Source organism: Oncorhynchus keta, chromosome 21, assembly GCF_023373465.1.
Source record: "Oncorhynchus keta strain PuntledgeMale-10-30-2019 chromosome 21, Oket_V2, whole genome shotgun sequence".
In the NCBI taxonomy this organism is placed as follows: domain Eukaryota; kingdom Metazoa; phylum Chordata; class Actinopteri; order Salmoniformes; family Salmonidae; genus Oncorhynchus; species Oncorhynchus keta.
Genome location: NC_068441.1, coordinates 9162656 through 9184427, shown reverse-complemented (window position 1 = coordinate 9184427; position 21772 = coordinate 9162656). Strand labels below are relative to the sequence as shown.

Sequence of the window (21772 nt, the reverse complement as noted above, 5' to 3'; positions counted from 1 at the left end):
ATGATGACTGCTAGCTAAGATTTTGAAAGTATGATGTTGACATGATCAGTCCAATCAAAGCTACGGTAGATATAACGTGATTTGACGTCATTTTATCTGTGGCCAATGACCTTGAGCCTTATTGGATGGGCACTTCTAATGTAACTCTACGACAGCACCCAAGGGGCTTGAATTGTCAAGTTCTCCCCAAAGATTTTGCGGTGATGTAGTGTCCCCATGAGTGATAGAACACTTAGCCAATCACGGCGAAACTAGAGAAAATTACCAACTCCTACACTCTGTATTTTCCACTGGCTGCCCCAACACCACAGAAAGCACTGAGCTATGCTGAAAGACCTGCATTTTGGAGCTGCCTTACTCAAGAAAGCAAAAAAGAGTCCATGTTTGTATGCAGCACAATTTTTTGATAAACAGCTGGGGCTCAAAACAGGTTGGGTTCTGCGCTACCTGCCCTGAATGACAGGTCGCCACTGAGTAGCACTGTAATTACAGTAACCAAACTCTCTACAGTGCCCTCAGAAAGTATTCATACCCCTTGACTTATTCCACATTTTGTTGTGTTACAGCCTGAATTCAAAGTTGATTACATTGATTGTTCTCTCACCCATCTACACACAATGCCCCATAATGACAAAGTGAAAACATGTTTTCACAAATGTATTGAAAATTAAATACAGAAATCTCATTTACATGAATATTCACAGCCTTGAGTCAACACCTTTGGCAGGGATTACAGCTGTGAATCTTTCCGGGTAAGTCTCTAAGAGCTTTGCACACCTGGATTGTACAATATGTCCACATTATTCTTTTAAAAATAAGTGAAACCCAGGCTACCTAAGTAGGATTCTCAATCAGAGACAACTAACGACACCTGCCTCTGATTGAGGTCCATACTAGGCCGAAACAGAAACCAAACATAGAAAAACAAACATAGACTGCCCACCCCAACTCGCCCTGACCATACTAAATAAAGACAAAACAAAGGAAATAAAGGCCAGAACGTGACAGTACCCCCCCCCCTCCCCAAAGGTGCGGACTCCGGCCGCAAAACCTGAACCTATAGGGTAGGGTCTGGGTGGCGGCTCTGGCGCGGGACGTTAACCCCACTTCACCACAGTTTTTGTCCTCCTCCTCATCCGCCCCCATGGCCTCTTATGAGCGGCGACCCTTGCCGCCGACCTCCGACTGGCGGCTCAGGACAGACTGGTGGCTCTGGCGGCTCAGGACAGACTGGCAGCTCAGGACAGACGGGAGACTATGGCGGCTCAGGACAGACGGGAGACTCTGGGGCTCAGGACAGACGGGAGACTCTGGCAGCGCTGGAGAGTAGGAAGGCTCTAGCAGCGCTGGACAGGCGGGAACACCTGTAGGCAGAAGACAGAGAGACAGCCTGGTGCGGGGGGCTGCCACCGGAGGGTTGGTGCGTGGAGGTGGCACTGGATAGACCGGCACTGGAGCTCTTGAGCACCGAGCCTGCCAAACCTTACCTGGTTGAATGCTCCCGGTAGCCGGGCTGTGCTGGCGAACCGGGGACACCATGCGTAAGGCTGGTGCCATGTACGCGGGCCGAGGAGACGCACCGCACCGGGCTATGCACACGCACTGGGGAGACTGTGCACAGTGCCTGCCCGGTCCCTCTCTCTCTCCGGTAAGCACGGAAGTTGGCGCTGGTCTCCTACCTGCCTTTGCCACACTCCCCGTGTGACTCCCCCCGTGTGCCCTCCCCAGATGTAGAAGCACACACTCCCCATGTGCTTCTACATCTGCATTGCTTGCTGTTTGACGTTTCAGGCTGGGTTTCTGTACAGCACTTTGTGACATCGGCTGATGTAAAAAGGGCTTTCTAAATACATTTGATTGATGACATGAGTTAAGTTATATGCCACGTTTTTTGTAGTTTTACTTTAGTGCCTTATTGCAAACGGGATCCATGTTTTGGACATTTTGTATTCTGTACAGGCTTCCTTCTTTTCACTCTGTCATTTAGGTTGGTATTGTGGAATAGCGACAATGTCGTTGATCCATCCTCAATTTTCTCCTATCACAGCCATTAAACTCTGAAACTGTTTTAAAGTCACCATTGGTCTCATGGTGAAATACCTGAGGGGTTTCCTTCTTTTCCGGCAAACGAGTTAGTAAGGACGCCTGTATCTTTGTCGTGACTGGGTGTAGTGATACACCATATAAAGTGTAATTAATAACTTCACCATGCTCAACAGGATATTCAATGCCTGCTTTTTAAATTTTTTACCCATCTACCAATAGGTGCCATTCTTTGCGATGCATTGGAAAACCGCCTTGGTCTTTATGGTTGAATCGGTGTTTGAATTTCACTGCCCGACTCAGGGACCTTAGAGATACTTTTATGTGTGGATATGAGTAGTCATTCAAAAATCATGTTAAACACTATTATTTCATACAGAGTGAGTCCATGCAACTTCTTATGTGACTTGATAAGCAAATTTGTACTAATTGACAGTGTGGAAAGAATGAAGCCTGTACAGAATAAAGAAATATTCCAAAACATACATCATTTTTGCAACAAGGCATTCCAATGTTTCTTGCAACTATCTCCCCCTTACAAGCAATGTTTGAAATATGTTCTACCCATTTGTGGTTTTGAGTCAGTGACTCTTATCACATAGTGAGATGTTAAATCACAGCTAAAACTGCAACAAAATGTGGCAAAGAAATTAACTTTATGTCCTGAATAAAAAAGCACTTTGTTTGGGGCAAATCCAACACAACACATCACTGAGTACCACACCTCATATTTTCAAGCATAGTGGATGCTGCATCATGTTATAGGTATTCTTGTCATCGGCAAGGACTATGGAGTTATTTTTCAGGATGAAAAAAAGCAGAATAGAGCTAAGCACAGGATAAATCCTAGAGGAAAACCTGGTTCAGTCTGCTTTCCAACAGACACTGGGAGACAATTTCAATAACCTAAAACACAAGGCCAAATATGCACTGGAGCTGAATTTTGTAAATAATATTGTGCAAATATTGTACAATCCAGGTGTGCAAAGCTTTTATAGACTTACCCAGAAAAACTCAAAGCTGTAATCTCTGCCAAATGTGATTCTAGCATGTATTGACTCAGGGGTGTGAATACTTACAGTGGGGCAAAAAAGTATTTAGTCAGCCACCAATTGTGCAAGTTCTCCTACTTAAAGATGAGAGAGGCCTGTAATTTTCATCATAGATTCACTATGACAGACAAAATTAGAAAAAAAATCAGAAAATCACATTGTAGGATTTTTAATGAATTTATTTGCAAATTATGGTGGACAATAAGTATTTGGTCACCTACAAATAAGCAAGATTTTTTGGCTCTCACAGACCTGTAACTTCTTCTTTATGAGGCTCCTCTGTCCTCCACTCGTTACCTGTATGAATGGCACCTGTTTGAACTTGTTATCGGTATAAAAGACACCTGTCCACAACCTCAAACAGTCACACTCCAAACTCCACTATGGCCAAGACCAAAGAGCTGTCAAAGGAGACCAGAAACAAAATTGTAGACCTGCACCAGGCTGGGAAGACTGAATCTGCAATAGGTAAGCAGCTTGGTTTGAAGAAATCTACTGTGGGAGCAATTATTAGGAAATGGAAGACATACAGTGCCTTGCGAAAGTATTTGGCCCCCTTGAACTTTGCGACCTTTTGGCACATTTCAGGCTTCAAACATAAAGATATAAAACTGTATTTTTTTGGTGAAGAATCAACAACAAGTGGGACACAATCATGAAGTGGAACGACATTTATTGGATATTTCAAACTTTTTTAACAAATCAAAAACTGAAAAATTGGGCGTGCAAAATTATTATATACTTATATACTGTACTCTATATCATCTACTGCATTTTTATGTAATACATGTATCACTAGCCACTTTAAACTATGCCACTTTGTTTACATACTCATCTCATATGTATATACTGTACTCGATACCATCTACTGCATCTTGCCTATGCCGCTCTGTACCATCACTCATTCATATATCTTTATGTACATATTCTTTATCCCTTTACACTTGTGTGTATAAGGTAGTAGTTTTGGAATTGTTAGTTAGATAACTCGTTAGTTATTACTGCATTGTCGGAACTAGAAGCACAAGCATTTTGCTACACTCGCATTAACATCTGCTAACCATGTGTATGTGACAAATACATTTGATTTGATTTGAATTCTTACTGGTTGGTAAGTGATCAAATACTTATGTCTTGCAATAAAATGCAAATTAATTACTTAAAAATCATACAGTGATTTTCTGGATTTTTGTTTTAGATTCCGTCTCTCACAGTTGAAGTGTACCTATGATAAAATTACAGACCTCTACATGCTTTGTAAGTAGAAACACCTGCAAAATCGGCAGTGTATCAGATACTTGTTCTCCCCACTGTATATGTATATATATATATATTCCTGAGGCATATAATGTATTAGCTTAGCCTATGAATTGGCTATGACATGCTGTGGCTGTGGTTTGAGTGTCTTATTGCCAATTGGTCCACATATTTAATTATATTGATTGTGTTCCCCATACTCTATATAATATACAGTTGAAGTCGGAAGTTTACATACACCTTAGCCAAATACATTTAAACTCAGTTTTTCACAATTCCTGACATTTTAATCCTTGACTTGTCTTAGGTCAGTTAGGATCACCCCTTTATTTTTTAAGAATGTGAAATGTCAGAAAAATATTAGAGATTTCTTTCTTCTTTTATTTCTTTCATTACATTCCCAAGGGGTCAGAAGTTTACAAACACTTGATTAGTATTTGGTAGCATTGCCATTAAATTGTTCAACTTGGGTCAAACGTTTCGGGGAGCCTTCCACAAGCTTCCCACAATAATTTGTGTGAATTTTGGCCCATTCCTCCTGACCGAGCTGATGTAACTGTGTCAGGTTGGTAGGCCTCCTTGCTCACACACGCTTCTTCATGCCTTGAGATGTTGCTTCAATATATCCACATAATGCCATCTATTTTGTGAAGTGCACAAGTCCTTCATGCAGCAAAGCACCCCACAACATGATGCTGCCACTCCATGCTTCACAGTTGGGATGGTGTTCTTCGGCTTGCATAACAATGGTCATTATGGTCAAACAGTTCTCTATTTTTGTTTCATCAGACCAGAGGACATTTCTCCAGGAAGTACGATCATAGTCTGGCTTTTTTTTATGGCGGTTTTGAAACAGTGGCTTCTTCCTTCCTAATTTTGTACCCGTTTGCTCCAGCATCTTCACAAGGTCCTTTGCTGTTGTTCTGGGATTGATTTGCACTTTTCGCACCAAAGTACGTTCATCTCTAGGAGAACAGAACACGTCTCCTTCCTGAGCGGTATGATGGCTGCGTGGTCCCGTGGTGTTTATACTTGCGTACTATTGTTTGTACAGATGAACATCGTACCTTCAGGCATTTCGAAATTGCTCCCAAGGATGAACCAGACCTGTGGAGGTCTACAGTGTTTTTTCTGATGTCTTGGCTGATTTCATTTGATTTTCCCATGATGTCAAGGAAAGAGGCACTGAGTTTGAACATCGCCCTTGAAATACATCCACAGGTACACCTCCAATTGACTCAAATGATGTCATTCAGCCTATCAGAAGCTTCTAAACCCATGACATAATTTTCTGGAATTTTCCAAGCTGTTTGAAGGCACAGTCAACTTATGTCCCCCTTACTTCTAAAACTAAAGTGGGCCCCGGACTAGATTATATGTGTTGAAAAGTTAGTTTTTTTCTCAGACGGGATAATTCTTAACACAATTTCTGATATATTACATGTCATAACTACTTTTATTTCCAATTAGACTGCTTTGGATTTCTTCCTGACCACAATGGCTGCCAATTTCATACCATTCTGAAACATTGAACATTTATGACATAGCATCGCACCTCGAGTCATTTCCAGTGGTAAGTACATTATTACTGGTGTAGTGGTATTTTGACCAATCACACTATGTAGACTACAGTCACAGTAGTCCCCTGGAATTCCACTGTCCCATGAAACACAGTGATGTGTGAACATCTGAACTGTTATTCATATTCAGCACTGATATTTTAAGATATCACAAGATGGGTGTCTCATTACTGAAAGAAACATGGCATGCTCTCCACAAAGCCCCTCATTAATTCACAAACATATATGCTCTCCCAGATCAAAGCACAATACGTTTGTTTGTCTGGTGTGGGTAGATTTTTCATCAATGCAATTTTGAAAAACCTAAATCCAGTTACTTGATGCATTGCGATGGATGAGTTCAATTTGAGACTTCAAACATCTCTTCTAGAGATTACGGTAAGAAAATATTAGACCCTCCTCCACTGAGTTCATGAATGTGCAAAGCTCCTCTTCGCTCTCTATCATCTGCAGCATAATGCAACAGAGCAGTAACGACAAAATGTAAACTCTAGGTGTTATTGCCAATTCACAGACATGAAAGAGGAATCTTGTGCTCCTCCAAATCATTAGAACAATTTCCCACGATGAGAATTCACTGCAAAGTTGTTGTGATCACTGTCTGTTTAGGAGTTTTTCTACTTTTGTACTTTTTGGGAGGGAATGCTGCAGACGATTCGCCTTTGAAAGAAGTTGCGGAGGATTACTATTTCCCAACGTCCTCTGGGCTTGGAAACATTGTTGCATCGAAGTTAACAAAAAAGCCTCTCGATGAACTTCACATTCTACAGAAACAACCACTCACGGACCGAAAAGAAGCGAAAGTATTCAGAGGCAATGCGATCGCAAAACGGTAAGCAATTTTCGGATCATTGCTTGTTGATGTGATTTATTGGCTTTTTCTCCACGCCTATTTTTTTTCCTTCAACCTTTTGGCACGCATTTAAATACGTAATATGTCTCAAAAGTCGTTTCTGCACTTTTAATCTACGGATTGCATTACTGTTTACCGATATGGTTTATTTTTCTTTTGTTCCTTTTGGAAGTTATGGAATGAGTCCACACGTATCCTTTCCCTCTTCATTCAGGAGACGTACTCCCCCATCGAAAACATACATGGGCTCAAATCTCAATTCAAGGACGTTGCCAACAAACAATGGCTTTATCTGTCACGAGAGGACCAAACATGCAATTGTCATTCAAATCGTATTTTTATTATCACATGTTTTTCTCTTAATGACCGATCAATGTATTGATTGGATTTATTGCAGATGTATTTGCACGCAGTCTCCCACCTATTCGGTGAGTTGTGTGCATATTTGATCGCATGATGAGCTCAAAATAATTGTTTGTACACCAGTTTAAGAAAAAGGCTCGAGTGTAAAAATAATTTGAGTTTTGTGGAGTTTATCCCTTTAAGTCCTGTGGTTAACGGGTTTAAAGGTCACCTTGAGAGGTCTTCAATATGGTGTATAAATTAGTCCAAGGAGACCCACTGATTACACCGCTGGGGACTGACGAGCATACATTTACATATCTTATAGAATTACTTGCATCCAGGACCTATGCCTTTATTGGGCAGCAGGTAGCCTAGTGGTTAGAGCTGCAAGATCGAATCCCCGAGCTGACAAGGTAAAAATCTGTCTTTCTGCCCCTGAACAAGGCAGTTAACAGACTGATCCTAGGCCGTCAATGAAAATAACATTTGTTCTTTTAACTGACTTGCTTAGTTAAATAAAGGCAAAAAAATAATAAGTATTTGTCCCTTCAAAGTAAACAAGCACTTCTAGATATATAAATGAACAAAAATATAAAGGCAACATGTTGGTCCCATGTTTCATGAGTTGAAATAAAGGACCACAGAAATGTTCCATAAGTACAAAAAATGTATTTCTCTCATTTTGGCCACATTTGTTTAAATCCCGATTAGTGAGCGTTTCTCCTTTGCCAATATAATTCATCCACCTGACGGATGTGACATGTCAAGAAACTGATTAAACGGCATGATAATTACACAGATGCACCTTGTGCCGAGGACAATAAAAGGTAATTCTTAAATGTGCAGTTTTGTCACACAACGCCACAGACAAAGTTGAGGGCGCGTGCAATTAGCATGCTCACTGCAGGAATCTCCAGCAGAGCTGTTGCCAGAGTTGAATGTTAATTGATCTACCATAAGCCACCTCCAACGTCGTTTTGGAGCATCTGGCAGGCCTCACAACCGTAGACCACGTGTAACCACGCCAGCCCAGGACCTCCACATCCGGCTTCTTCACCTACGGGATCGTCTGAGACCAGCCACCTGGACAGCTGATGAAACTGTGGGTTTGCACAACCAAAGAACTTATGCACAAACTCTCATTGAACCTCATTTGCGTCCTCGTCTAGACCTGACTGCAGTTTGGTGTTGTAACCTACTTCAATGGGCAAATGCTCACCTCTGATGACCACTGGCACGCTGGAGAAGTGTGCTCTTCACAGATGAATGCCCGGTTTTGCATTGTGTGGGCGAGTGGTTTGCTGACGTCAATGTTGTGAACAGAGTGCCCCATGGTTGCGTTGGGGTTATGGTATGGGCAAGCTACGGACAACGAACACAATTGCATTTTATCGATGAGATTTTGAATGCACAGCGATAACGTGACGAGATCCTGAGACCTATTGCCGTGCCGTTCATCCGCCGCCATCACCTCATGTTTAAGCATGATAATGCACGTCTCCATGTCGCAAGGATCTGTACACAATTCCTGGAAGCTGAAAATGTCCCAGTTCTTCCATGGCCTGCATACTCACCAGACATGTCACCCATTGAGCCTGTTTGGGATGCTCTGGATCGACGTGTACGCAGCATGTTCCAGTTCCCGCCAATATCCAGCAACCTGAAACAGCCATTAGGAGTGGGACAACATTCCACAGGCCACAAACAACAGCCTGATCAACTCTATGTGAAGGAGATGTCGCGTTGCATGAGGTAAATAGTGGCCACACCAGATACTGACTGGTTTTCTGATCCATTCCCCTACCTTAAGGTATCTGTGATGCATACCTGTATTCCCATTGAAATGTGAAATCCATAGATTCGGGCCCAATAAATGTATTTCAATGGACAGATTTTTCTTATGAACTGCAACTCAGTCAAATCTTTGAAATTGTTGCATTTTTATATTTTTTGTTCAGTGTAGATGATCTCAACTACTGGTCAAAACAATATGTCATCCCATGCTCTCACCCCCTCTTTCCTGTGCCTTCCGGATAATAACCAGGCAATGGTTTTTCGTCTTTCACCATTCCAGTCCAGGGGTGGAAACATTTAGTCTTATATTTGTCCTCTCTCAGGCTATCACGGATATGATAATATAATCCAGATTTGATAAAGGCAGTACTTTCTGTTGTAAAGCTTGCTTTCACCAACACCAGCGTTTCCCAGACTCTGTGCATGTTTTGTTTTTTGCCTTAACACTACACAGCTGATTCAAATGATCAAAGCTTGATGATTAGTTGATTATTTTAGATCAGCTGTGTAGTGTTTGGTGCAAAAAACAAAACGTGCACCCCTTGGGGTCTCGAGAACCGAGTTCGGGAAATGCTGCCCTGCACTGTCCTGTTTGATCAGTGAACTGGTTGGAAGCGTTTCTAAAGCATTCAGCATTCATACTGGACCATAGTGTCCTAGCAGTGACAACACCCACACACACGTGTGCCCTCTACTGATAAGAGAAATGGGGTGACGGAGGAAATTGACTGAAGCAGGTTTCACAAACCATAACTCTCTGAAAAAAAACTAGACATCTGCCTTAGCTTTAGGCCCTTGACCATTGGTTCTGGTGAAAGAGAGGGATAGAATTGCCATAAGATATATGCTATTATGTTGTTTTGGTTACTCTTCCCTGCTCATCATTGTTTGTGGAATTTCCCCACATAGTTCTCAGTCAAGTGAAAAATTTACATATACGATACTGTCGTCACAACACACTTTCCTTCATCGTCTGGAATATTGTACAATGGTGTGCCCTGACCCTAACAAGGTATTCATTCTATTGCAGTGACATTATGTAAAGCTAAATGTCATCTTGGATGACTAAAGACTGCTGTCTCTGTCTGCAGGTCTTGAAACATCCCTGCTTACCAAAGCATCCTGGTGAGGTTTTAAGGGACATTTTATGTGGGCCTTACCAAGGGGAAAAGCTATTTTTTTTTTTTTTGCAGGAGAGTGAGCCAATGAAGGAGAAAGTACCTCCTGGGAGACATGGGCAGAGGCTGGCGTTGAGTAACTTGGGAAATCTGTTTATCAGAATACACATGGCAAGGGCTGATGATTCACTGAAAGAGAATGTAACTTTATTCAAATCCGTTATGCACAGGGAGGACTTTCATATTCAGAAAGGAAAGCAAGCCTTCAGCTAATTCCCTTCTCACAGCCTTCATCCAAGCAAGCCTTCAGCTAATTGTAGTAGTGGGTCGTGTCTGATTCTGAATAGTGTAAGTCAATTTTGATAGATTTGTTGAACAAGGTAAGAACATCAGTGAAGATAGCAAAACTATGAAATAACACATGGAATCATGTAGTAACCAAAAGTGTTTCTTCAGAGTAGCCACCCTTTGCCTTGATGACAGCTTTGCACACTGTTGGCATTCTCTCAACCAGCTTCAGGAGGTAGTCACCTGGAATGCATTTAAATTAACAGGGGTGCCTTGTTAAAAGTTCATTTGTGGAATTTATTTCCTTCTTAATGCATTTGAGCCAATCAGTTGTGTTGTGAAAATATTAGGGGTGGTATACAGACGATAGCTCTATTTGGTAAAAGACCATGTCCAATTTATGGCAAGAACAGAACAAATAAGTGAAATGACAGTCCATCATTACTTTTTAAGACATGAAGGTCTGTCAATCTGGAAAATGTCATGATCATTGACAGTTTCTTCAAGTATAGTTGCAAAAACCATCAAGCGATATGATGAAACTGGCTCTCATGAGCACCACCACAGGAGAGGAAGACCCAGAGTTACCTCTGCTGCTGAGGATAAGTTAACTGCAGCTCAGATTGCAGCCCAAATAAAATGCTTCAGAGTTCAAGTAACAGACCCATCTCAACATCATCTGTTCAGAGGAGACTATGTGAATCAGGCCTTCATGGACGATTTGCTGCAAAGAAACCAGTACTAAAGGACACCAATTAGAAGAAGAGACTTGCTTGGGCCAAGGAACATGAGCAATGGACAGTAAACCGGTGTAAATTTGTCCTTTGGTCTGAGGAGTCTATATTTTAGGTTTTTGGTTCCAAACGCCATGTCTTTATGAGACGCAGAGTAGGTGAATGGATGATCTCTGCATGTGTGGTTCCCACTGTGAAACATGGAGGAGGATGTGTGATGGTGTGGGGGTGCTTTGCTGGTGACACTGTCAGTGATTTATTTAGAATTCAAGGCACACTTAGCCATGCTGGTTACCACAGCACTCTGCAGCGATACCCCATCCCACCTGGTTTGTGCTTAGCGGGACTTTGGACAATGACCCAAAACACACCTCCAGGCTGTGTAAGGGCTATTTGACCAAGAAGGAGAGTGATGGAGTGCTGAATCAGATGACCTGGCCTCTATAATCACCTGACCTCAACCCAATTGAGATGGTTTGGGATGAGTTGGAACGCAGCGTGAAGAAAAAGCAGCCAACAAGTGCTCAACATATGTGGGAACTCCTTCAAGACTGTTGAAAAGCATTCCTCATGAAGCTGGTTGAGAGAATGTCAAGTGTGTGCAAAGCTGTCAAGGCAAAGGGTGGCTACTTTTAAGAATCTAAAATATATAGTTTGATTTGTGTAACACTTGGTTACTACATGATTCCATATGTGTTATTTCAAAGCTTTGATGTCTTCGCTATTATTCTACATTGTAATGAATATAACGAATAAAATAAAACCCTTGAACTTTTGACTGGTATTGTCATTCTAACACTCATACTACCTCACATAAGCAGCATGTGCTTCTTAATGGGGCTTTGCTGTGTCTGTGTTCACAACATTCATTTTACTGGTCCAGGCCAGATATAAGCTCAGCAAAACAATAAGCGTCCCTTTTTCAGGACCCTGACTTTCAAAGCTAATTCGTAAAAATCCAAATAATTTCACAGAGCTTCATTTTAAAGGGTTTAAACACTGTTTCCCATGCCTGTTCAATGAACCATAAGCAATTAATGAACATGCACCTGTGGAACGGTCGTTAAGACACTAACAGCTTACAGACGGTAGGCAATTAAGATCACAGTTATGAAAACTAAGGACACTAAAGACTCCTTTCTATTGACTCTGAAAAACACCAAAAGAAAGATGCCCAGGGTCCCTGCTCATCTGTGTGAACGTGCCTTAGGCATGCTGCAAGGAGGCATGAGGACTGCAGATGTGGCCAGGGCAATAAATTGCAATGTCCGTACTGCGAGACACCTAAAGACGGCGCTACAGGGAGACAGAACGGACAGCTGATCATCCTCGCAGTGGCAGACCACGTGTAACAACACCTGCACAGGATCGGTACATCCGAACATCACACCTGTGGGACAGGTACAGGATGGCAACAACAACTGCCCGAGTTACACCAGGAACACACAATCCCTCCATTAGTGCTCAGACTGTCCACAAAAGGCTGAGAGAGGCTGGACTGTAGGCCTGTTGTAAGGCAGGTCCTCACCGGACATCACCGGCAACAATGTTATGCCTATGGGCACAAACCCACCGTCGCTGGACCAGACAGGACTAGCAAAAAGTGCTATTTTTTTTTATTTTACCTTTATTTAACTCGGCAAGTCCGTTAAGAACAAATTCTTATTTTCAATGACGGCCTAGGAACAGTAGGTTAATTGCCTTGTTCAGCCTACATGCTACACTAGCCAAGTTATAAGTTATATAGCTGTCGTCTTTATTAGCCACAACTTACCGTTCTTTGTGCAGCTTCAAATGTCGAACAAAGTTCTAAATTGTTTCGCCTCCATCTAATTTTGTTCCCGCATGCTTTGCAAGTTGCAATCCGTTTTTTGTTGATTCAGCGTCGTCTTTATATCCGAACATAATAATCCTGGGTATCATCTTTCCAAGGGCTCCATCTGAATTCACCCGCCTACTCTCCTCTGCACTGCCAAGCACAACTTTTTCTCAGCTGGTACAATTTGATTGGCTGCTGTCCGATTCAATCTGTAATCTGTTAAATGAAGAGTTGATGCGCTGCACACTTTTTTTTAATAGCATAATTTTTAATATTTGGGCTTGGGGAGGGTATCAGGTCGAGTCAAGGCTCAAATCCAAGTTAAATCACAAGTCATTGGTGTCAAAGTCGAGTTGCAAGTCATCATATTTGTGGCTCGAGTCCAAGTCATGTGACTGGAGTCCACACCTCTGCCAGATCCTGACTGTTACTTTTGATTTTGACCCCTCCCCTTTGTTCAGGGACACATTATTCAATTTCTGTTAGTCACATGTCTGTGGAACTTGTTCAGTCTGTGTCTTAGTTGTTGAATCTTGTTATGTTCATACAAATATTTCCACATGTTAAGTTTGTTGAAAACAAACGCAGTTGACAGTGAGAGGACGTTTCTTTTGTTGCTGAGTTTAGTATGTATCATAGAACAACACATTTTATGTGTTCCCTTGTATCAGACAGAGGAGTGACATGGGACTGGGCAGGCTCTCATCGAAGCGCGCCCGAGCTGAAGAAGTCATGCACCTGGCCGTGGTGGCCTGCGGGAACCGCCTGGACGAGACGCTTACCATGGTCAAGTCGGCCCTTCTCTTCAGCATCAAGAGGATCAAGTTCCACATCTTTGCAGAGGACCCCTTGGCCTCTCAGTTTGAAAAGAAGGTAAGTACCCTCAGGCAGGTACTAGAGTACATGATCTAGGCTTTAGGTACGGTATGTTTCTGGAAAAGGAAAACACTAATTCTCAAAATATAGGCCTTATTGAATATTTTCAGAGACTAATGGTTCTCATGTATATCTTGGTTGCTGCTCAGGAATATACTACATTTACTACCAGATCTGAGCTTGTTTAAAAAATAAATTAAAAAACATGTAAGCTTTTTGAACTCCCACTTGCTTCAACATCTTACGGGCTTCAGACCCTTTTATCTCAAGGCCGATCCTGTCACTCAGACATTTGTCTCACTGCATTACCCAATGCAACATTTCAGTCATCTTTACTTTGTTTATTCACGAGCCAAGCTTTACAAAGTCAATGTGTTGGGCTACTGTGTAGCTGTAAATCTAAAGGTATACATACTGGTAAATGAAAACAGCATGCGTGCGTGAGACTACATGCCCTTTGAGTGTTTATGGGCTATGGTCTGTGTAGCATGTGAACCTCCCCTTTTATAATTGGCTTCATGCTAGCCAGGAAGTTGAGTTAGTTAAACCCTGAAATCAGTAGCATATGTGCAGGAGATGGAACATTCCATGTCTGGCCTGCCTGCGCTGGTCAAAAAGGAGGTAGAAGAAAATGGGTGAAAAGGGGTTCTGGCCTCGATCTATTTCTCCTGGTCGAACAGAAACCCGGCCAGCTCCGCCCACTGATCTTTGTTTTGGGGCCAAATTATTTAATAATGCTGACGATTATGAAGGGCTTCAGAATCGTAACGGAGCAGAAAATCTTAGGCCTCTCTGTGTGACAGCAGTGTTTACTTTGAGGGGGTAACCCTCAGGCTTGGACAGAATAGGCTTCAAATCGGCTACCTCTAGTTTAGGTTAGTTTCACTGGGTTAGGCGTAGTTGTAGCAACAGCTGACAGCATTATGGTCAATGTACAACACCACTGCACTTACTGTAAAGACATGACTTCCTTAGATGTGTACAGTGCCTTTGGAAAGTATTCAGACCCTTTGAATTTTTCCACATTTTGTGAGGTTACAGGCGTATTCTAAAAGTGATTTAAATAGTCCCCTCCATAATCAATTTACACAGAATACCCCATAATGACAAAGCAAAAGCAGGTATAGACATTTTCGCTAATTTAAAAAAATATATTTACATAAGTATTCAGATGCTTTACTCAGTACTTTGTTGAAGCACCTTTGGCAGTGATTACGGTCTCCAGACTTCTTGGGTATGACGCTACAAGCTTGGCACACCTGTATTTGGGGAGTTTCTCCCATTCTTCTCTGCAGTGAGCTTATGGGTTTTACTGACTGATCACAGGCTACCAAGTAGCCAATGGTGACTTTGAAGGAGCTTCAGGCCTTTATGACAAAGACTGGTCAATGTGTGCATGTGACCACAATATCACAAGCGCTCCACAAATCTGTCGTCTATGGGAGGGTGGCAAGAAGAAAAAAAAAAGGTGGTTCCACCAAGTATTAACTCAGGGTTGTTCACTTATCCAAATAGGGTATTTTACTGTTTTTAATTTTCAGATTTGTTTTCTCCCACTTGCATGTTGTGAGTTACTGTAAGGCTGTAGGCAACAAAAGGTGAACATTTTGAAAGTGGGTGGTGACTTTCTATACCCACTGTAAATAAGGTATGTTTTCTAATAAGGTATGTTTTGTAATAAATTTGCAAAAATGTCAACTGTTTTCGCTTTGTCATTTATGTGGTATTGTGTGCAGATTGCTGAGGATTATGATGATTTTTAAAATCCATTTTAGAATAAGGCTGTAACATAACAATGTGGAAAAAGTCAAGGGGTCTGAATACTTTCTGAAGGCACCCGTATGTAGACTTGAACAATCAGGAGTGTATCGTGTCAGAATAAGGAATATTTCCATTTGCTCTTTCAGTGACCTCTCTCCCATACACCTTGACTCAACCTTTCGAGTTGCAGTTTTGTTACTTTGGAAGTTAGATACCCTGTGATGGCTGTGCTACCTCTAACAGATGATGGTGTCTTGTAACGTTGTAGTTTCTCTTTCAGCTGAGCCAGTGGGACCGTGCCATCTCCAACAAGTTCCAGTACAGTATCTACCCAATCACGTTCTCTGTGGGGAATGCAGAGGAATGGAAAAAGCTGTTCAAGCCCTGCGCTGCCCAGAGGCTGTTTCTCCCTGTAAGGCTCCAGCACATTTTCTCTCACCTCTCTGTGTACTATATCGTATTTATCAAACATATACACTGATTTAAACTGATATAGATATATATTAATCAGCAAATGTGTTTAGATAATTGTCCAGGTTATCTGTTTCCTATTTCTGTTCCACTCAGGGCTGCATTCTGACCCCAATGCATTTTCTATTAGATACATAGGATGAGCTTAGTTTACGCAAGCATACGAGTGATATACCCAGAGAATAATGGTGTATCCTTTTATTATGGATTTTACTTGTATTACATTTGTATATAATCAATTACCTTAGCATGGTAATATATATGGATTTATTCATACCCATTGACCTTTACACACACACATTGCTTTATTTTCGTACACATTGCATTACACCGTTGTAAAAAGTATTAAGCAATCCATGACTGCAGTTTGATTGATTGGCGGATGATTCTCTACAAACCACATACTTTGCAGGTGCCAAGTGATATTTGATTCTCATCAGGAACAGATTGCTTTCTGATTGCTCTCTTCCCTTAAGCCATTGTCAGTTTTTAGATGGCACATACTGTATGTATAAAGGTCTGTCACTGGAATAGGAAAAAAATGTGGTATTCTGATTGTAACTTACACATGATTGTCGTGACAACAGGTGATCCTGAAGGACGTGGACTCTCTGCTCTACGTGGATACAGATGTGCTGTTCCTCAGGCCCATGGATGATATGTGGAGTTTCCTCAAGGCCTTCAACACCACCCAGCTTGCTGCTATGGCCCCAGAGCATGAGATCCCCAAGATTGGCTGGTACAGCCGCTTCGCACGCCACCCCTTCTATGGGGTCACCGGGGTCAACTCTGGAGTCATGCTGATGAACCTCACAAGGATCCGAAGAACTTTGTTCAAAGTAAGGATCATCAATCAATCAACATTTTGGTCATATTCCCTGTCCCGTGTCACTCACTACTGAGCATTTCTGCCCTGTTGTCCACCTCTGAGTTAAATCTCTAAGGAGAGTAGTTGTATCATTCAATCATATCTGTCTGAAGCCAGCCAGCTTAAGACATGGCACTTATTGACACTCCGTCTCAACAGTTGGGAGTGCTCAATGTAGCGTAAGGCAATGATTTAAGGCTCTGTGAGTGCCACACTAACATTAGAGCAGTGCTTCAGCACACTCAAGCTCAAATTGGCATTTCCCTGCATCCAAGAAAGATCATTACAAATTGTAACTTGGGGAATACTTGGCTAAAACTCTGTAAATTTGCTCCTTTCAAATCGGGCATTTCTGTTGTGTAAGATGTGTAGCTGCTACTTGGGTTGTAGAGTAAACCAGTCCTTGTTCCTACTCCAGAACAGCATGATACCCAGTGGCCTGTCATGGGAGGACCTCCTCCACCCACTCTACCAGAAGTACAAGAACCACATCACTTGGGGCGACCAAGACCTCCTCAACATTATCTTCCACTACAACCCAGGTACACTCTACCACACCACAAATATACAAAAATGAAATGGTATATCATTTCACCGCCATTCATGTTGACAGCAAGAGCTGTACTTAGCCTTGCATCAATTTATAATGTTTCCGCAAAACATGATTCCAAGGGTGGTTGCATAAATGTCATCTTGTATGGAATTCAATACAATTCCTTCAGGCAGGTGTCATTATTGGTTTTCCTGCTCTAATACAACCACAATAAAGAAACTCTCCTGAATGAGGTCAATGCTGTGGAACTAAACAAGCCTGCGGCTGCAGCAAATTCAGTCACCAGTACCAAGTGTTCCAAGCCTTAAGTAGACTTGGCAGGAGCATTATTTGTCTGACAACATGAATGGAACCTGTCTGCTAAACAAGCATATCCCTTGCAGCATCCCCAAATACATATATATATTTTTAAAGGGCCACGTGGAGGGAGCAGCCAGTCACTGTGAACGATCTGCATCCAACATGGAAAGACTTTAGTCTCTGGCATGTGTCTGATCTTTCTCCTTTTATGTCTGCCCGTTACCTGGTCTCAGAGCATTTAGTATTATTCTGTACGTAAATCCAAGTCACTCCATTTAGTGTGATGTGTTACTTTTCATATGGTTCTATCAGATGGTTACTTAAGGCAAAAACGAAAGTGGGGTGGATGGATGGGATGGGTGAGTTTGAATCTCATCACGGACAACTTTAGTATTTTAGCTAATTATCAACTACTTTTGAGCAACTTTGAAACTACTTAGCTAACCCTTCCCCTAACTTTTAACCATTTTAGCTAACTCTTCACCTAGGTTAAAGGGGAAGAGTTAAGGCTAACTCCTAAACTTAACCCTAACCCATCTAGCAACACAATGGTTGCGAGTTCAAATCTCATCACGGACAACTTTAGCATTTTAGCAACTAGCTACTTTTTAGCTACTTTGCAACTACTTAGCTAACCCTAACTTTAACCCTTCACCTAACATTAACATCGCAGCTTAACTAACGTTGGCGAGATAGGTAACGTTAGCCACCTAGTTAGAATTAGTAACATGTTTGGCAAATTCAACATATTGTAGTTAGCAAATTTGTAACATAATACGAAATGTAATTCGTAACATATATGAAATAGGTGATGGACATCCACAAATTAATACATACTATACAAACATCATACTAAATGGAGTGTCCCGGGTTTTACTTACAGAATAATACGAAATGCTCTGAGACTAGGTTGCTGCCCTTGTTTCTGGTTGAAGGGGATTCTCCGTTGGTGTTTTTCTCTATTCCCAAGCCAAGATTTAATGCATTTTTCAAAGGACTAGAATCATTTTAGTTGTGAAGCAAGCCATTTGATAATTGACATGTTTTGGGAACAGCAAAACATGAGTTCTGAACGATTATCATTGTTCAACCACAGGTTGAAGTCATTTGTTTTTTTTCCTAAATGCTGTCTTTGGTACTAATCAGTTTATTTATTTTTTCAATACTGGTGTGACAGTATACACTATGGTAAGCTTTGAGACATTGTGAAGAGATCTGATGTACCAGACATGTAATGGTGTGTTCCTGTGTTTGCAGAGTCTCTGTACACCTTCCCATGCCAGTGGAACTACAGGCCTGATCACTGCATGTATGGGAGCAACTGTAAAGGAGCGGAACAGGAAGGCGTGTCCATTCTCCACGGGAACCGAGGAGTGTATCATGATGACAAGCAGCCAGCCTTTAAAGTAGTGTATGATGCAATACATGAGGTAAGAATAATCTATTCATTTGAGTGGATTGTTTCACTAAAAACTGCAAGTTTCGTTACTAGATTGCTACATCCTCTGGGACAAAGGCAACAAAATATGAAGGGGGAGGATCTCAGAAAATGATCAACCTTGGTATTAAATCCTTCTGTCCTTTTCTCTCCTTGGAAATGCTGTGGGAAATGTTAACATAAGGAAATCCTTGTCTCACCGCAACATCAGCCCCCTCTGCTGTCCATAGATAAGCCTTTTATTAACCAGACAATTTGATTCATATCCATCCCCTTCTACTGTACCTACTGTAAGCCACTGGCACAGTTGATTTATAAGAGGTTTGATAAGCAACCACAACTGGTGTGTAACCCTTAGGCCTGCAATGATTCTGTTTTACAGTACCCCTTTGAGGACAACATGTTCCAGTCGCTGTTCTATCCCCTCCAGACCAAGTTTCTGGACACTGTCAACACCCTGTGTGGTCGAATTCCCCAGGTGTTTCTCAAACAGGTAGAGAAGACCATGAGGACCGTGTACGAGAAGAAAGTGATCCGTCATGTGAAGCCGCCACCTAAATAACTACAGGAAACTGGATGGAGGAAGTTGTTTCTGACTATGGGAATCTTTCTGTGGAAGATGTGCAATGTCAGGAGTCCCCAGACCAGACTGCCATATTTATGACTGAACTAGTATGGAAACTGATTGATGGAATCAGAATGCGTTGCACACCACAGTGGATCACAAATGACATTCCATTTGATTGGAATGGTGGAATGGATCATGATGATCATGTAGGACAGGCATTCAGTGCTGGTCAATGATGCCGTGTGTGGGGTAAGCTTGCCTTATCACCCACTTAATTGTTTTTACAGAAACTGATTTAAAGGTAAAAATGTGATTGGCTTCAAAATCTGTTTAATACCTTTTTTTTTAAAAGTACAATGCTTTCTTCAGGTCGGGATTAAGTCCTGGTGGAGAGAATTAAGTGGGAATTTTAAAAAATGGCAGAGGTAATTTTGTTTCTCTTAATGTGCATGAAAGTGTCTGTCGTAACACCTTTATATCTGAGGCTTCTGGAAATGGTTTGAAATGTTCCTACTCTGCCTGGAGGTCTGCGCCTAACTGATCCTTTTCTGTCAAACAAAGCTAATGGGTCTTTGCTTAACCAGAGCTTTCTGTCAAAGACAAAAATCACTTGCATATCTGTACATGTGGATGTGATTCCACTTGTCCAATTCTCCAAATGCCAACAACAGTATCATGAACATATCATACACACTAGAAATTGACCATTCAGATTTTGTATTAGAAGATGTATTAGGTAAATGCCCTATTGCAGGGGCAGGCAACCCTGTTCTTGGCGTGCTGCAGGCACTTCATGTTTTTGCTTTAGCTGACCTGGAAGACGAGGTGTGTTGAATTTATGCAACGCCGAAGTGATCAGTTCAGTCAGGTGTGGTGCCTTAGTTGGAACAAAAATCCTGCAGTACTCCAGGAACAGGGTTGACTGCCCTATTGCATTGCCGTAATAGTTTGATGTGTGCAAATAGAACAGGGCATGCATACCATTAGTCCTCGATTCAATTGTCAAAGCATTGCAAATCCCTATATGAAAAAGCAGTGTAGTTGTCGCAGATCAAGACTACCAAAGTGCTAGTGCTTATAGTCGAACAGTATTTTCAAGTCTGTGCCATGTGAATTAATAAATGCTCTTAAATTTTTTTTATTGTTTGTGCAAGAAAAGGACAGTAAACTTAATGAAAGTGTCTTGCTATAAAGTCATACTATCAGTGAGTGATACAGTATGTGGACTCTGGGATTTATAATGTGACGTTCGTGTAGCCTATACTCCATCGGTTGTCATGTTTGTTTACCGGCAATCATTTAAACTGGAAAATCAAGATGGTTGTATTTATACATGCTTATGTTTACTCTTTTTCCAGAATAAAGAAAATGCCAACAGTTCTGTGTCTATATTAGTGGAACATGAGACATGCACAGCCTTGCAGCTATAGATTCCAGACATTTGAAATAAATCATAAAGTGGACACTCAGTGGTTTGTCAGATGTATGCCCACCCTGAAGTACATAAAGTGGAGAAAGCAAGGCAATGCAATTGGAGGATTAGTATCTATTATAGAAGAAACGCTCCAGCTTGAAGGTGCTGGCATGAATGTACGGTGCGTTCGGAAAGTATTCAGACCCCTTGACTTTTTCCACATTTTGTTTTACGTTACAGCCTTATTCTAAAATGGATTATATTAATATCCTCTCTCAATCTACACACAATACTTCATAATGACAGTGCAAAGTTATTTTTGCACATTTTATTTAAAGACACTTAACTCTGATTTGCTTAAGTATTCAGACCCTTTTCGATGAGACTCAATTGAGCTCAGGTGCATCCTGTTTTCATTGATCATCCTTGATGTTTCTACAACATGATTGGAGTCCACCTGTGGTTTATTCAATTGATTGGACATTATTTGGAAAGACACATCTGCCTACAGTGCATTCGGAAAGTTTTCAGACCCCTTGACTTATTCCACATTTTGTTACGTTACAGCCTAATACCCCATAATGATAAAGCAAAAACATGTTTTTAGACATTTTTGCAAATGTAAAAAAAATATGAAATA

General features: G+C 41.5%; 1 protein-coding gene across 1 annotated transcript; it reads left to right on the top strand.

Annotated features, from left to right (window-relative positions):
* The first annotated feature begins 6349 nt into the window (after positions 1–6349).
* LOC118400072 (glucoside xylosyltransferase 2-like) lies at positions 6350–21095 on the top strand. The gene is made up of 7 exons (XM_035796481.2): positions 6350–6764; positions 13555–13756; positions 15801–15932; positions 16579–16830; positions 17278–17401; positions 18970–19142; positions 19533–21095. The coding sequence occupies exons 1-7, from the start codon at positions 6499–6501 to the stop codon at positions 19710–19712; spliced, it is 1329 nt and encodes a 442-aa protein (XP_035652374.1). The 5' UTR covers positions 6350–6498; the 3' UTR covers positions 19713–21095.
* The last annotated feature ends 677 nt before the right edge of the window (positions 21096–21772 follow it).